General features: G+C 41.7%; 2 protein-coding genes across 4 annotated transcripts in view; one reads left to right on the top strand and one right to left on the bottom strand.

Annotated features, from left to right (window-relative positions):
• The first annotated feature begins 16 nt into the window (after positions 1 to 16).
• Positions 17 to 2,243, top strand: Nd-51 (NADH dehydrogenase (ubiquinone) 51 kDa subunit). Of its 2 annotated transcripts, XM_076779050.1 has the most exons (7): positions 17 to 166; positions 343 to 410; positions 500 to 1,168; positions 1,242 to 1,474; positions 1,565 to 1,768; positions 1,831 to 2,027; positions 2,136 to 2,243. In XM_076779050.1, exons 1-6 carry the CDS (start codon positions 118 to 120, stop codon positions 2,015 to 2,017), a joined length of 1,410 nt encoding a protein of 469 aa, XP_076635165.1. In that variant the 5' UTR covers positions 17 to 117; the 3' UTR covers positions 2,018 to 2,027; positions 2,136 to 2,243. The 2 variants fall into 2 exon arrangements, with proteins under 2 accessions (XP_076635165.1, XP_076635166.1); XM_076779051.1 differs by having other exon boundaries at positions 35 to 166; positions 1,831 to 2,243.
• A 382-nt stretch (positions 2,244 to 2,625) lies between these two features.
• Positions 2,626 to 17,304, bottom strand: part of LOC143348591 (pseudouridylate synthase RPUSD2) — a 305,098-nt gene continuing 290,419 nt past the window's right edge. For both annotated transcript variants that reach the window (XM_076779042.1, XM_076779041.1), the window contains 3 exons: positions 14,113 to 14,200; positions 7,482 to 7,658; positions 2,626 to 6,719 (listed from right to left, as the gene is read on the bottom strand). In XM_076779042.1, the coding sequence (XP_076635157.1) occupies positions 5,967 to 6,719; positions 7,482 to 7,658; positions 14,113 to 14,200 (1,018 nt within the window). In that variant the 3' untranslated portion in view covers positions 2,626 to 5,966. The remainder of the gene's footprint in view (positions 6,720 to 7,481; positions 7,659 to 14,112; positions 14,201 to 17,304) is intronic.

Consider the following 17,304-nt stretch of genomic DNA (forward strand, 5'->3'; position numbering starts at 1 on the left):
TTTTATAACTAGATCGACGGTATTGGGCAAGTAAAGCCTAGGATTTTTCACTTTTCTTCTTTAATCGATACAGTTACGGTAGTAGCAGCGAACTTCAAGAAGTCCGCATACGGCAAGATGGCTGGTGCCATAGTGCGTTGTTTTCAGATCCCGAGGAGACAATTAGGTAAGCTTTGACGCTGTTTTGTTTCTATCGCGTGGAAGTGTCCAAAATGTTACGAGCGAACGATACTGCAAAGAATAGCGATGTTCGTTTTTTTCGAACGTCGAAGTGGAATTTAGTCCTTTCGCGTCACAATTAAGACAAGGTTATGTAATTAAAGGGATCCGTTCGCTTTTAAGGTTTCCTTGGAGTGACGTCGAGTAACCAGCAGCAAAGAACGCTTGCCGATGCCGCACCGGAAGGAAAGGTACGTTTAGTTCTTTATTGATTAGGTTTTACGCTTTACGTGATATCGTGACGCAAATTTGGAGTCGTTCGTTTTGATTTCGTTTGCAGAAAAGGGGTGGGCCCCTGGCCGACCAGGACCGTATCTTCACAAATTTGTACGGCAGACACGATTGGAGGTTGAAGGGTGCCATGAAGAGGGGTGATTGGTACAAAACTAAGGAAATCTTGAATAAGGGTGCAGACTGGATCATCAATGAGATCAAGGTTTCTGGTTTGAGAGGTCGCGGTGGTGCTGGTTTTCCGTCTGGTATGAAATGGTCTTTCATGAACAAGCCAGCCGATGGAAGGCCAAAGTATTTGGTAGTCAATGGAGACGAAGGTGAACCTGGAACCTGTAAAGATCGTGAAATCCTACGTCACGACCCTCACAAGCTGGTGGAGGGTTGCCTCATCGCTGGTCGTGCGATGGGAGCTTGTGCAGCGTACATCTACATTCGCGGTGAATTTTACAACGAGGCATCCAACATGCAAGTGGCCATTGCAGAAGCTTACCAAGCTGGTCTTATCGGAAAGAATGCCTGTGGTTCCGGTTATGATTTCGATATCTTTGTGCAACGTGGAGCTGGAGCGTACATCTGCGGAGAGGAGACAGCTCTCATCGAATCTATCGAGGGAAAGCAGGGAAAGCCCAGACTAAAACCTCCTTTCCCGGCCGACGTTGGCTTATTTGGTTGCCCAACCACCGTTACTAATGTTGAAACGGTCGCTGTGGCTCCTGTACGTATTTAGTAGTATTGGGTAATAAATACGCGTAGAATTCTGTTTCTAAAATTAAAGTTTTCATCTATAGACCATTTGCCGACGAGGCGGAACTTGGTTTGCGTCATTCGGTCGGCCGCGTAATCACGGGACTAAATTGTTCAACATCTCGGGACACGTGAATAACCCATGCACCGTGGAGGAAGAGATGTCCATTCCTTTGAAAGAACTCATCGAAAGGCATGCCGGAGGGGTAATCGGCGGATGGGACAATTTGATGGGTGTAATTCCTGGTGGATCTTCCACTCCTGTCATACCTAAAAGGTATTGAAATAAACCTTCCAGAGCATGTCGAATAGTCTTAATCTAGTCTTGCGCTGCTAATGTTATGTACCCATTTCAATAATTTTACAGCGTTTGCGATACAGTATTGTTAGACTTCGACGATCTTGTAAGGGTGCAGACTTCGTTTGGTACAGCAGCTGTGATCGTCATGAATAAACAAACAGATATAATTAAGGCCATCACGCGGTTGATCAGTTTCTACAAGCACGAATCTTGCGGACAGTGTACTCCGTGTCGCGAAGGAATCAGCTGGATGTTCAAAATCCTGAAACGGTAAGTTCTGCTCGACTTCGAAACACAAGTTAAAAGATATTAAAATTGCGTGTACTTTTCAGGTTTGTGGATGGAAAAGCGGAACAGCACGAGATAGATATGCTGTGGGAACTGACCAAACAAATTGAACTGCACACCATCTGCGCCTTGGCGGATGGTGCCGCGTGGCCGGTGCAGGGTCTGATCAGACATTTCAGGCCGGAAATAGAAGCGCGTATTCAGGAGCGTAATCGAGCCGTTTCCAATTAGAGAACTAAAGGTAGAGGCTAGACAAGTCGAATTTTCTACATTTATTATAACGTCGAACGTGCGAGAGGAAGAAAGTGCGGGCTGTACAAACCTTGTAAGATTTTGTATTTATTTTCAGTGTACATATGCGAATCCACGCGCCGTGTAGTCTCATTTCCTATGTAATTACGCCGGACCCTGGTTTAATCTTAACGGTTCGGCGAATAAAACTAATAGAAAGATGAAATTTTATGTCGTTATATGTACGCGTTCTATTGCAAATAACTCCCGTTCGTCCGCAAAAAGACATAGCTAGCGGGACTTACAGGGATTAGGGGATTACTTCGATTGTTCCACCTAATCCCACTTTTGACGTCTTCGTAATCCTCATCTACAGATTTTTGCTAGCTTATTGCCGACCACTCGAATGGTGTTCGACTCTGCATTAACCACCACATGCATTTAACGAACAAATTACTTAAAATAAATAAATTATAGTAAACTGATTAAAATGAGAGTTGAGAATCAAGAAGACACGAGTGAACAAAACACCGATTCTGACGTTTTGCAACAATTTAAGATATGCAAACAACGCGCTGGATGTTTAGAAAAGCAAAGAAGTAAAAACATTTTGGGCAGAACATATACCGAACGATACTTTGCTTTTATTCGTCCATTATACAAGAAAAAATTCTCTAGCTCTAATGTTCCGCTGACTACGGTACAGATAATAATGTCGCTCGGATACGGTACAATGTGCGTATACAATATATATGTATATCGTATACAATACAAATATATATATATGTATATACATACAAAAGCGCTCGCTCGATTCACAAACCGATGAATTTTCTCTCCGTTGCCATTTTGATCGGGACTGTCTTTTTAGAGTTTCGTTCCTCTTCTATTTTTCTGTTTTTTTTATATATTTTTTTTTTATTTTTTTTATTTTTTTTTTTTACTTTTTTGTCAATATCAAGTTAGTTTACTTAAATAAAATTAAGCTAGCCATTACATTCGGAATAACTTGCGCTCCCGACAAGGTATCCCGGTGAGTTAGTAAGCGCACACACTGTCTTTTATGATAGGTCCGTTGTTACATTATCTCCCCCCTACCTCTATATACCTAAAAATCTCTGTCCACCTCTCTCTGTTTGCGTCTCGCTCTCAACTATCGCGAAGGGCAACGGGAAACGCGTACGAGTATCCTCGAACATCCCCTCGTCGTTCGATCAAATCGATCGACGGGGGCGTCATTCTTTATTTTTCTTTGTTATTCGGGTTTCGCGATTATTACAAAGCATTCGTACAAAAGGAGATTTTTGTTCCCTTTACGTAATCTCGCATCCGTTTGTTCTATACAGCAGAGTGTTGATCGCATTCGACAAAATAGTTACAAAGTTCTAACAAATTGAACGGAGACGATCGGTTCGCGCCACATATTTTACCCACCGTGTGGCGCTAGTCGCAACATTGCAGGATCTATAGTGCAATCGAAGAAGAGACCCTATTGCTCCCGTCACGCTGAGCGTTCAAATTTCAATTTCAAATCATTTCCTGACGATACATTCCGTATTCTTAATCTAACGGTCGAACAAATATTGTTTAATCGGGTTTTAACACCAATATGATCGATTTCATGACCGGTCGCCACAGAATTCTTTAGAGTCGATGAGGAGTTTTTGGACGTTGTAGATTCTTTCTTCGGGTCAGACTGTAGATCCCAGTTTCCCGTTGCCGGTCACTGTCAAACCGGTACACGATAAAACCTTATGTATAGCCCCGCTAGAGGAGACAAACGTGACTCGTAGCAAAATAATGTACGACGTTAATCTTCGTTATTTCACTCGGTTCGATTGTACTTGTTGCAAGTCCCTGCCGCTACGACGCGGCCGTTTGGACGCGTTGGAACAAGATACACGTACACGATATGATTGAAATGAAGCTCTCTCTCTCTCTCTCCCTCTCTTTCTCTCGTTCTCTCTTTCTCTCTCTCTCTCATACTCTCTTTCTCGCCGGACGCGCTCGCTCTTTGGCATGGCCATTGGCTATCCTCTGGCAAGATCACGCTTATCGTCGGAGACCTCTGCCGCTGGACCTGCGCCACTATTTAGTTTCCTGTATATGTGTATGTGTATGTATATATATATATAATCAGCCATAAAAATAGACGCGATTCTATTGCAGTTTCCTACGTCAGCCCCCTTTGCCTGCGCGGCTCTCGAGGATGATCACTGAACGCCAGTCGACGACGATTACACCTCCGTTTCGATAATCATTCCGCTGTTCGGTTCGCGGAAGGGCACGCGGTAGGATCTCGTAGATACGAGCTTCGATGGATGTCGGAATGGTCGCTGGTTCGGTTTTGGTTCACGACGTTTGGTTGGGCGAACGGTAAATTGGTCGGATCGAGGAGATTGCGAAGTTGACAGCCCCCAAAAAGCTAGATTTACGGTCGTTAATTGTACATATTTTTATTGAAACTCATATACGGGTGGCGGGATTTTATCGAACTAGAAAATAAGTTTGGATAAGACTTACGAATTCTAGCAAGATTACAGGATCAAGTACCGAAACAAATGTTAAGTTATGTGGTTTACAATAGTCTAAAATCAAGATTTCTTGCAGAGTATCGATCTGATAGTGAATGTGTTAAATTCAACATATATCGCTAACAAATAATACGTAAGAGTTCTTGGAATCTAAATTTGACGAGTTTCGTAAATCTAGTCCTAAGGAACTAAGTGGGACGTAATAGGTTAACTTCGGTGTTTGTCCAAACAGATGGCGTGTACAGAGCTTCGGATAATTTACTTCTATAGCTACGGAGAAGTGATTCGTATTGATTCTATTGATTGACTGTTACAGGAATCTGACAGGGGCGTAAAACTAGGGTCATGGAAGTGTCCAAGATGGAAAATTCATGAAAATGACCTAGACCTATTTCATCCTCGTTAGAAATAGAAAGGAACGTAATCTTTTCTCGTCCACGTCATAAATCAAGAATACGAACGATACGATCCATCTGGGCTCCCGCGGCTGACAGTTGCATCAATCTTCTCTCGTGCGCTCCGGTGGCAGTGACTTCTCGACCGACCCGTTTATAGAACCAGTCGAAATCGTTCCATCGTTCGATCTTTCGATTGATAACGCGTGAACCTGGGCCAAAGCAGTCGCCGAAGCGTTCGTTTCAAGCGCGATTGTAGCTGTTGTTCGAACCTTGGCACGACAGACATGTCGAGGGGACAGTCCGAGGTATACCTGGCGAAACGAATACAGCGATCTCGGTGTTCAGACAGGTGAACCTTGATCTCAAGGTGTCGACGGTTCAGGATAGACCTAGCGAGTCACTAGAACTTCGAGGTTTCGTTATACAGGGTGTCCATATGGGGTCCATTCCTTTGTTTATTGACAAGCCAGAGATGCTACTTTGGAACAATGGTGTTCCCAACGCGTTGTAGACAATAGAGCGGCCCGCCGCCAGTGAAATGCGGTCTGCTATCCGTATTTCGGAGCAGACATTGGATTTTGTTAGTCGAATTCCTGCCTAAAGGCTACACAGACTATATTACAAGACATTAAAAAGCGTCGTACAGTCGAGAACAAAAGGCGCGTGCTGTTTCCTTTATTCCTATGCGGCCGATAGACGATCGGTACCCGAACGAATCGCTAAACTGACTCAAGCAGATCGGTGTGTTCGTTTCGCCAGTCGTACACCTGGGTTCACCGAGTCGGTCTCGGCTGACGCGTTGGAGCCTCGAATCGGCGCAGACACCTGGCGCGACACTCGTCGGGGACCAGCGTCGAGGTCTCATCGCGAGTCCAGCGACCTGGTCACAGGAGTGGGTACATGTACGATGGTCGAGATCGCTCGCTGGCGGATGGAAGGCACGGGGTAAGGATATCAAAAAGGGGTACGAAGGGTGACAACAGCTCGTTCGCTCGATGGTGGGCTCTTGGACCGGAACTATCGGTCCTCCTCGGCCCAGTCGCTGGCCGCCCACGCCGGGAGCGGTGTCTCGTACTCCCAGCCGGGGCCGCAGTAGCGCCACGCGTGCAGATACATCACCAGATCGGAGGGCTTCGGGTCCCTGTACTTCACTTTGCACTCGTAGCAGTGCGGGTCGACCGTCATCTTGTCGTTTGCGAAGCTGGAGTCCGGCGGCTCGGAACCGGTCTGGGTACCCACCGTCACCTTCAGCGACGTCTCCTGTTGCTGTTGTTGCTCCTCCTCCCCGAGTCCAGGCGTCGAGGACGGCGACGAGCCGTCCTTATCGTTGCCCATCACCCGATCCTCCATGTCGAGCTTCGGCTTGAACAAGCTCATCTCCGAGTCCCCATCCATCCCCAGCCAGTTCTCAGCGTTGTGGATGCTGATCAGGTCTTTGACCAGCTCCTCGTCGGTCTTCCCAATGTTCCCGCCCTTGCCCTTCTGCGGACCGAACACCACGTGGTTGTACAACGGGTCGTTCACCACCGGGTAGCCTAGGTACTGAAGGTGCACGCGGATCTGGTGCATCCGACCGGTCTGGGGCTTGCACAGCACCACGGACGACTTGCCGTTGTAGCTCAGACGCTTGAAGCGGGTCACGCAGTCCTTACCCTTCTCGGATACCTTGCAGACGCCGATCTTGTACGACACCACCTCGATCGGCTCCGAGCACACCACCTCCTCCTCGGGGAACTCGCCCTCCACTCGACACACGTATTGCTTGTGCACCTGGAACACATTTTCTGGTTAGACTAAAAATTTGGGATGGTTGTTCTTGGCATTGGTGGGTTCGCAATCTAAAACGGTCACGAATCTCGGCAGAAGCTGACTCTCTCTAGTCGTGTAGAACCTCGATTACAGTAACGATTCTTAAAATGAACAGATGTGATTCGTAAGTTGAACATTTCTATCCCTCCCAACTGAGGGGATTCCCCTCGAAGCCAGTGAAGCATGAAATACGATATAAATATTTGATGGTGTCGAATTTCGCCTCAGCTGTACGAAAAATGAACATACGAATCCAGGAGCGGATCATCTTAAGAATCATTTACTGTATTTCGTGGAAATTTTGTTCGCTGCACGTGGTTATTCTTCGTTGAATCGGTTACCTCGATTACCGCAACAATCCAGTTCCAATTTCTTGCAATAATCGAGGTTCTACTAGTTAATGAGAATCGCGAACCTATTATATACTTTCTATCTTGTATTTCAAGAGATTTTAAGATCCAACTATTTGTCACGAGTACAGTTAAGATCATGACTTAGTATTCCAAGATACTTTCACGAGCAGGTGTCCAACCACAAATTGATTCCAATATGTCAGGGCAGTTTCTCCTTAACGGTCTTTTTTTTCTCCCCCCGTTTCGCGAAACACATTCTAAATCCTCGAGCTAAATCCACGAACTGCATCGCCGCCATTCGAAGATTCAGTTTAAACCCAAATCGAGAACGATCGGGTTTCCCTCGCATACCGAACGTTACGAAACGAACCTGTCGGTTTCTTATTTGGTGTTCCATCTGCCTCGCCTTCTTCGGCGTCCTACCGAAAAGGAGAATGCCGCTGGTCAGTCTGTCCAGCCTGTGGATAGTCCTGAGGTTCTTCAGGTTGTACTCCTTCGCCAGGATGAATACAACGGTGTTGTGTCGATATCGTCCGCAAGGGTGCACCTGCAATCCCAAGATTGACTTGATTTATTTATCGAGATAACAGGATGAAACTTTGAACGAGGGACAGAGAGTTAGAAAAGATTGCAATATCGATGATATAGGCTGGGGAACGCTTCGGCGGGAAAGGATTTCTTGTATTTCCAGAGACTGTTTCCAAGGGGTTCGATCAATTTCTTGGAACGCACTTGTTCTGTGCCATTACTGGGTCAAGCATCTTTAACTTTTCAGACTCGGACAGGTTCTTCTATATCTATATCTGAAAATCACTATTCACTCTTAGTTTTCTAACTTTCTCGTTTACAAGCTATACTAGGATTCAGGAAGATATATTTCATTACACGAGGGCAAAATTGTACCAAGAAAAAAGAAAAGTTACTCTATATTTTTATGAAGAATCACTCGGTGCTTGTATATAATAATAAGAGATTATTTAAGTTATATATTCTACGTTAAAATTGTTCTTTCGTGCGCCATAAATTATATCCCTTAACTATGTAAAGAGTCAACGAATATGGGACGTTGGAAACGTAGGTTCCCCGTTCGATCATCGAAGTGCAGCACCATCGGGCCGCGTGCAGTCCAGGATGGGTTACCGCTCGAAAAAGAAAACACGGTATTATATATTACTCCTCTATCAGTTCCTATAATTTGAAGATTACCTGCCTAAAAAAAAAAACTGTTTTCCGTATTTTAGAACATATCTAATCCAGCTAGGAACGATCTAATGGAAGCCCCCCCGTGTGTTGTAATCGAGACAAAAGAGTGTATAGTGACTCCGGATTCAAAAACGTGTGTTTGAAATCCACGGTTTACTTGAAAATTAAAAAGGGCGCAGCGAATGGGGAAATTCTCTCGAGCCTCTCTAAGCCTCCGACTCCTATCGTGCCATTAGAATATTACCCAGTGCAATCGTTGGACTCGCGATCGTCTGACGCGTTGGACAAACACGTGCACGTGCACGGGGGAAACGCACCTGGCAAACACGCTCGGTACACGCGATCGCGGCTGCACGAACACGACCCATTTCTCCCGGCCATTCGGAACAACAAAAAGAAACCGATTTGTCCCCGACAAAGGGAAGCCCGATTTGATGGCCGCAGCGTTTACTTGGTCCCGATGTTTGGTGTCCGGTTAGTTGTGGACACAGAGGGGAACAGTCAACCCGAAAAAAATGTGAGTTTGACCCCGCGACCAAAGAAAACCCTCGCTGATGAAAACGAGCCTTTAATAACTGTTTGCCTAACCGGTCGCTCGAAAGGCCTCTCTCTAGCATTACGAAACCGATTTTTATTATCCGCGTTCGAGCACGCGCCCTCGCTTCTTGCATCTGTGATTCGCGTTAGGGATTCTTGCAACAGTGTTTCTAGGGTATGGGTATTTTCATTGTTTTAATTTGCAAGGTTTTAATATAGAATATATAAATTATTAATACAAGGATCGTCAGTTTATTCCGAGTTATTATATTCGGAATGAAAATGTTTAGAATTAATTTCAGTGCGGAACGCTCGTTCAACGAACCGCAAGAATAAGAAACATCTCGGACAATAAAGTTAGGCGAATCACCTCGTATAATCTAAAATTAGTCGTGGTACTTGTTTTCTTAACGTCGACGAGCGTGTTAATTTCAGGTTATCTGTGGCTTTGTATTGTTTAGGAAACAAGAGTTCTGTTTATCCAAAGTTATATATTTGAATTGCTTTTTAAATTCTGTAACGTACAGTTTACATTGCAATATTAATAAAGAAGAAATTAATAAAATAGAAGGTAATCAGAGAGTCCAAGTGGAATAAGATCGTTACTGATCAGACAATGGAGAAACTAGCTTCTAATAAATTTAATTGAACGTGGCAGTGTGTTCGAAATTACATGTTGAAAGAACGATTCGTTGGAAGGTCCTCGCGCGTTTACAAGGACTATTTAAGGCGTGAACGTCAAATAACCGGGATAATAAACAGGAAGTAGCGGCTCGTAAAGACACGCTGACAGTCGGCTGACAACAAGAGTCACTCGATTCTCCGGATAATCCTATCTTTATTCCTCTAGCCTCGTTGCACGTCTCTGTCCTCATCCCCTATACTATATGCTTGACCTAATCACTACCAAGCCCCAGGCAGACGTACAGGGTGGTACAAAATTCGCCCAAAGGCGAATCGAAAATGTGGAATAAAATTGTTTCGTACGAAATTAAAAATTTCCTATCAGCCACGTCTACCCATTAATCATTATTTCTACTTGCGTTCAGCGTGGTATTATACTAATTGGTGAACTAGATCTTCATGCAAGTTCATAGTTTTACTAATAGAATTAATAAAATGGGAGCTCTGTAGAGGGTGGTCTCAACCCCTAAATATTATAATTCGTATCTTTAAATATTTTCAGTCACGTCTACCCATTAATCATTATTTCTACTTGCGTTAAGCGATAGAATTAATAAAACGGGAGCTTTGTAGAGGGTGGTCTCAACCCCTAAATATTATAATTCGTATCTTTAAATATTTCTTATATTTTTGCATAGTGAGTGCATTCTGTAGTTTTTTGAAAATTTATATTTCCCAATAAATGCATAAATATCCGTGTATTCATTATAGTTTGAAGATTTTCTTTCAAAATGGAGACCCTGGTTAAACAATACTATATTATAGTTTTCTTTTGTTTAATATTTGATTTGGCAAATAATTATCTTGTAACAAGGACGTATTTGTTATTGGTTATCGAATGACATTTTTTGCAATTGTATCGGGGAAGAATATTTCCCTGGCCACTTGCTTTAAAGCCACCCTGTACAGTTCGTGCCAACACCCCGTCGTTTTACCCTCGTCTTTCAGCTTGAACTATTTTTTCTCACGTTAAGAGGCTCTCTAGGTGGTCTTAATTTTTTAAGGCGATTGCATCGCGGCGAGCATTGTTGTTCGACGAGTTCTTTTTTCCCCCCACCGACGACCAAGAAGTTAAAGTTGGCTCTGGACGATCGAGAAGCGTTTGAATTTTAATGGCCGCGCGCGTTTCGTAAATCGATCCTCGACGATACGTCTTTTAAACACCCTCCTACTCGAGCTTTCTAAAACCCTTTGAGCATTTTACAGTTGCACGTGTATCTTCGAATTTTCATTCGTGACAATGGAATTTATCGACCTCTTAAAAATATTCCAAATTGTATACAAATCTTCTACATCTAATAATGAAAATTTAAATCTTTTTTATTAACAGGGAAAAATAAATAAAAATAATTTAATTTTTGAACTTCGACTTTTATACGATATTCGACTCAAAATTGCACATTTTTCTCCGTCCTTCTATTAACTTAAAATATCAATTATATAAAATTGCTAATGTATTTTTAAATTTTTGTATTCCATTTTATCCAATACCACGATTAGAATGAGAGATATTCGTTGGCAAATTCTTTATGCAAGATCGAGAGGCGATTGGAAATCCAAACGCAATAAATCAACCGCACAATGTTTCGAAACAGAGTCGCGGTTGTTAGCTAATGTCCAAGCACGTTAGTCTTCGAGCCTCGTCTCCGCATAATTCTGTTATAAATGAAAATTACAGACTGTCTCTCGTCAACCAGCGTAATGGCCGGTGTAAATTATTTCTCGGTCGGACGACATTACGGGTCGTGTCGTTTATAAAGGGGCGCGATTAAAATTACTAGGATTCCGCGGCATTCTCGTACGCGGTCGTTAAAGACATGCTAGGGACTCGCTAGAGTAGTAAATCAATGGCACTGTCAGCCAATGGAAATGTCAACGGAAGATCGTTAAAAATTTCGAAACGATACTATGTATCTCTATTTAAATAAAAGCTAATATTACGTCACAATTAAATCTCAAACTTCTCAAAAAATAAAATCCCTAGAAAATAATAATTTGTAGCCGCTCCCTTTACGAACGAACGATTTACAATTTTTTCTTTTCTATTATATCGACAGGGAAAAATCTATTTAAATTAGAAAACGATGAAAATTCCTTCCTTCCTAGAAAATAATAATTTCTAGCTGTTCCGATTTTCCAATTTTTTTTTGTATTACATCGACGGGGGAAAATGTATTTAAATTCTAATTTTCAAATTTCTCGTCGTGACAAAAAAGATTTGGAGTCTTGAATGTTGGATTTTGGATTTTGAACGTCACTTTTGTAGGACTCGTATGAATATTAAATGTGTTACATCGACGGAGGAAAATGTATTTAAATTCTAATTTTCAAATTTCTCGTCGTGACAAAAATTTGGAATTTTTATATCGCAATTTTACGCGAGAAAAAAGATTTGGAGTCTTGAATGTTGGATTTTGGATTTTGAACGTCACTTTTGTAGGACTCGTATGAATATTAAATGTGTTACATCGACGGAGGAAAATGTATTTAAATTCTAATTTTCAAATTTCTCGTCGTGACAAAAATTTGGAATTTTTATATCGCAATTTTACGCGAGAAAAAAGATTTGAAGTCTTGAATGTTGGATTTTGGATTTTGAACGTCACTTTTGTAGGACTCGTATGAATATTAAATGTGTTACATCGACGGGGGAAAATGTATTTAAATTCTAATTTTCAAGTTTCTCGTCGTGACAAAAATTTGGAATTTTTATATCGCAATTTTACGCGAGAAAAAAGATTTGGAGTCTTGAATGTTGGATTTTGGATTTTGAACGTCACTTTTGTAGGACTCGTATGAATATTAAATGTGTTACATCGACGGGGGAAAATGTATTTAAATTCTAATTTTCAAACTTCTCGTCGTGACAAAAATTTGGAATTTTTATATCGCAATTTTACGCGAGAAAAAAGATTTGGAGTCTTAAATGTTGGATTTTGGATTTTGAACGTCACTTTTGAAGAGCTCGTATGAATATTAACTGTACAAAGTGTTTCTTGGCTCGTCAAAAAGTGGCGTACGTGTTTTGTGTGTTCCGCGTTCTTCGTTTAATTTACGAGGCTCCGTGCATGGAGCAACGCCAAAGGGAAACTGTGCGAAACATTGGTCGTCGCTTAATTACCATTCAGCCCATTCAGTTAATCGCCGCAAAAACATTCTCGTCGGCCGCAAAATGATCATTTAATTACACGGGGGGGAACACGGGCCGCGGACAGTTGTATTTTCCAGCCTTTTGTTGCCTGGACCGGAAACCCGTTGAAAAGCGCGCATTAGATTTTACGATGCAACCGATCGCGCCAGTTTTCGTTTACCCAATTTACGAAGTGAAAATTTCATTCAGGAGTAATTTCATCCACCGACAAATTAACGTAACGCTAGATTCGAAAACCGAATATTTAATATACATAAATAACAATCGTTATTCGTACCTTTTGGTGCACGTTAAAATCATTTATATGCGAATAAAAAGTTACGTTTGTTCGATTATTCATAACGTTCCGCCGCGCACGTTTGAAGGTTAGTCGATGAGTAAACGCCACGACGAGGACGTAGATAGGAAGAATTAGTAAAATACACCTGAGAAGCGTGCGTGCGGTTAATTGGTAGCCAAAGCAACGGAAACTTACCGTGACGCGGCGAAGGTGCGAAGGAAAGAGGCGTGTAAAAATTATGGGAGGGGATTCGAACGACGATTGAACACGCAGCGATACTTTTCTCCTCGAAAAGCCCACATAAATATGAATTTTATGAAAATTATACATTCTTTTGATTTATTAGCCAAATTAGAGAAACTTTTTCCAGATTGGATCCTTCGAATGTGAAGTTTCTTTGCAAATCTCCACCCTTGAGCTCGCAAAATTATTTATGAAATTAGAATATTGTCTCTAGAGTTATTTTTAGGTTAGTTTGTTCTGTAATTGTCTTCGTTGGCCTCGTAATTCAAGATGGCTGACTTGGGATATATCGAGTTTCATACAGTTTTGAGGTTAGATCCAAATTATTTCTCGAGCAACATTTCAGACCTCAGAAGGTCCAACTCGATCAGCCATTTTCTTTTGAAGGTAAATTTTTTTTTGGATATATCGAGTCTTATGTAATTTTGAGGTTAGATCCAGGCTTACTCCTTCCCAAAGCTACTTTTACCATCTAATTAAAACTTAATTTCTCGGATAACCCATAAACTAGCCTCGATAAAATTCATTTTCCCCAGACTAACTCATCCAAGGTTAGTAAATTATCTATCAAGTCACAAATTTCCTCCCTTTGACAGACTCCATCTCTCTGCCAAAGAATTTCCCAAATAACCCCATCGAAATCAAGAATATTCCGCCATATTTCTTCGAAATCAAGACGATGTTCAGAGACTCCGTAGATTCTCCATAGATGGCGCGCGAATGGATTCGATCGCCTATCCCCGGGATAGAAAAGAGCAGATTTGATCGCGAGGGAGCCTTCGTGGCCAAAAATAATCGGCTTAGCAGAGACAATCGCGTCGCTGCGGACAATCGTCGCGTCGGGAAGCAGAAGACGAGGCGACAAGCGTTTTGGCAGTACAGTCCTGGCAGTACACCACTTACAGGGATGGAGGCGGGCTTGTTGACCACGACGACGTCCTCGTCCATGTGTATCACCGTGATCGGCTCCGAGGTGACAGGCACCTCGTGTCTGCAACACACCAATCGCAACCAGCTTAACGTGGCTTTGTTCCTCTTTCGTCGGACCTCCTTTCTCTCATCTTTCGATCAGACGTCTCATTCGTTCGCAAACACACGGACAAGAAAAAGTATCGTTCGATATTTATCGTAGGGAGTCTATGTAAATCAGTATCGACGCTGTTTCTACCAAAAAGATACTCGAAAACCTCAAATTTCAATTCGAAATTATTTTCTATGTTCAATATCCATTGTTATTTGCATCCAAACGCAAAGATGGCGAAAAATTTTTGGTAGAAATAGATACGAAACGATAAAAAAGTTCTTTGTTTTAACACATTACCGACGGGGCATTCTCGTTTTCCGTCGGTAATGTGTTAAGTACGAGTTTCGATCCTTATTTTTAGGTCATTCTGACCAACCGAGAAAGCATCGTTCTGTACGAGTTTTATTCGACTTAATTTTTGCTTAATCTCGCGGGTAATAAATTTTGTTTGTAATACACGTTCCGACGGGAGTATCGTGTGTAAAGAGAGAACTATAGGCTTCGCTGTATAGAACAGTTTAATATAAGATAAACGTGTCTCAAACGGCTAACGACGGCCACAAACCTGCAATTATAACGTACGCGATCGGTACTCCCGGGGTCTACACGCACGGCTACTCGACACGCGCATGCGCCGGAACCGCATGGACATTTCTAACGCGATTCGAGATCTAGGTTTTGCTAAATTTAGTCCGACTATATCCGTTATTAGATAATCGTTGCACAGCTAATATACTTTTCTAATTCTTTTTTCAGGATCCAAGAATCGAAACGTCGTTTATAAGCTTCTCTGTCGTTTTAAATATTCGTCTTTGCTTGCAATTTCATTCGAGACTGATCTTTCTTTCTCCCTACAATACAATAACGAGAACACGTAGTCGTTACAAGCATGTCTTTTTTTATGTTTTAGACAATTGTTTTGAGATTATTTTCGAGAACAGCTATCTGGAAAATTTTTATTTCAATTCACAAGAAAGAAAATTTTATTGAAATTAAATTCTTGTTATTACTTTGACACACATTGGAATCGATATTATTTTGTATATAATAATACGTAAAGGAAGACAATTTTTCTTTCAGATTATTTCATCGTTCAGAAGATAATTTCGAAACAAATATCGAGAACTTTAAAGAATAAAATGCTTTGCAAAGACTATGTATATTCATCATTGTTACACAAAGTAGAACTTCGTTTATCAGAGGGACATTATTTTTCGATGCATAAACACACGAGTTTTTAAAGACTCGGTAGAATCTCATAGAACTTTGAAGATCTCGAAAAGTTTCAGTTTCTTTCTTTGTCAAATCTGGAAAGTTTCGAGTTTCTCGAAAGTCTTTAAAAGTGACAATTTAAAATAATCTTGATTGTCCCGAACGTTTAAAGAGTTTCAAACTTTCAGGATTATCAAGAGAATCGAGAAAGTTTTAAGATTTTTCGAAACCTCCAAGAATGTCTAAGTCCAAATATCCAATGATTTTTTGTCAAAAATAACATGTAATCTTGTCCACAAATGCAGATAAACGAGGTTCCCCCATACACACGCACATACAGGGTGACAAAGAAGTAACAGTCGAAGGACAGGACTCAGATTTCGAGGTATGAAGGAAGATGTTCGAGTTTGTATGTGTCTGACATTCCAAATGGAAAGGTGAGCATGAAATGTTAAATGTAACTCGTTTCCTTAGAAACCGTTCACCCGTGGCGCATGCTTGCGCGATTTTTAAACGGGATTTCTTAATTATTTACGATTAATTTCATTTTCTGACAATTCCTTGGATTAAAAATGAGAAATACCAATTGCTTCGATTTATTCTCGTTTACGCTTCCATTTTGCATACTCGAAGCGAGATACTTCCTCTAGAGAATACTTTACCTTCTCCAAATGGCAATTCATTTTACCATATCGCATTCGTTGGATCAGAAATATCTTCGTGGTACTACATATGTGTGTATCGTTTCTTCGAGACGACTCCTTTCATAAATAAAATATAAAACAGCCATGAAAAGTATAATATATAAAATTTTAAATATCGTTAAGTTATAATAAGGTGTGGTTATTATGGTAACAGGCGATATATTTTGTTTGATTTACACTGATTTACTTTCAATAACAGTGATAGATTGTGCATACAGGGTAATTCATTGCCTACAAACACGTAAGTCTAAAAGTGCCGGTCACCGGTGACCACCGTGGCAGACCAGTCGAAGAATCATCGAAGAACTATTTTTCAAAAGATGGAAATTTAGTGGTCACTATTATACATAAACGAGGTAAAGAATAGACCTATCGTTAGTGGGATGAACGCTATCGCTGTACCACGAGTGTCTTATAACATGAGATACACTCTTCCAAAGTGGAACGAAATGTTAAAAAGATCATGCATCAAATTGTAAGGGGATCCTCGTAAGAAGGCTTTAATCTTCGTAATGGTTTTAATGGGTCGATTAATGGCTAGCTTATGGTCACTGGTGGTCAACAGTGAGGTTGACATCAGGGTCAGCGGTCCAGTGAAGATCCAGAAATGGTCAAGAGTTGGGACCAATCGAAATAGCGTTGTTCTTTAAACCAAGCGGTTCTTAACTCTTCACGTTGACACTGTCTCCCCACTCTTCGACTTCCCCACTCGAAGACTACCGCTGGACAAATTCTTCAGTACCCCTGGAGCATCCAGGGGGAACGGGTCTCGCGGGCCTACGTCAGGCCATTCGTGGAGTGCTGACCACTGGGGGGACCAGGAGTGACCAGGAGTGACCAGGAGTGACCAGGACTGACCAGAACTGACCACTACTGACCAGTGCTGACCAGTGGAGATCTGACGACTGACCACTACTGACCAGTGCCGGACCGTGATGACCAACGGTAAGAACTGTTTAAAAATTCTCTCCCCTCTTCTATTCCATCGTTTGATACCAATTTCTCTTCAATAAACTGATTTTGCCTTGCCTGTCTAACTGATGTTGCTATAATATGAATATTTTCTTATTTTACAGTTGGCCCAGTGGCAACAATGGTTACAGTGGCTTAGTGGTAACTATCCTATGTATTGACGACAAGTAGTAAGTTCACTCC

The sequence above is a fragment of the Colletes latitarsis genome, chromosome 11, assembly GCF_051014445.1.
Source record: "Colletes latitarsis isolate SP2378_abdomen chromosome 11, iyColLati1, whole genome shotgun sequence".
Classification (NCBI taxonomy): Eukaryota; Metazoa; Arthropoda; class Insecta; order Hymenoptera; family Colletidae; genus Colletes; species Colletes latitarsis.

Excerpts from the sequence above, each read along its gene's own strand:
- Nd-51 (XM_076779050.1), top strand. The coding sequence starts at position 118 with ATGGCTGGTGCCATAGTGCGTTGTTTTCAGATCCCGAGGAGACAATTA. Across the intron at positions 167-342 it reads GATCCCGAGGAGACAATTAG|GTTTCCTTGGAGTGACGTCG; the intron begins GTAAGCTTTGAC and ends TTCGCTTTTAAG. Across the intron at positions 1,769-1,830 it reads ATGTTCAAAATCCTGAAACG|GTTTGTGGATGGAAAAGCGG; the intron begins GTAAGTTCTGCT and ends TGTACTTTTCAG.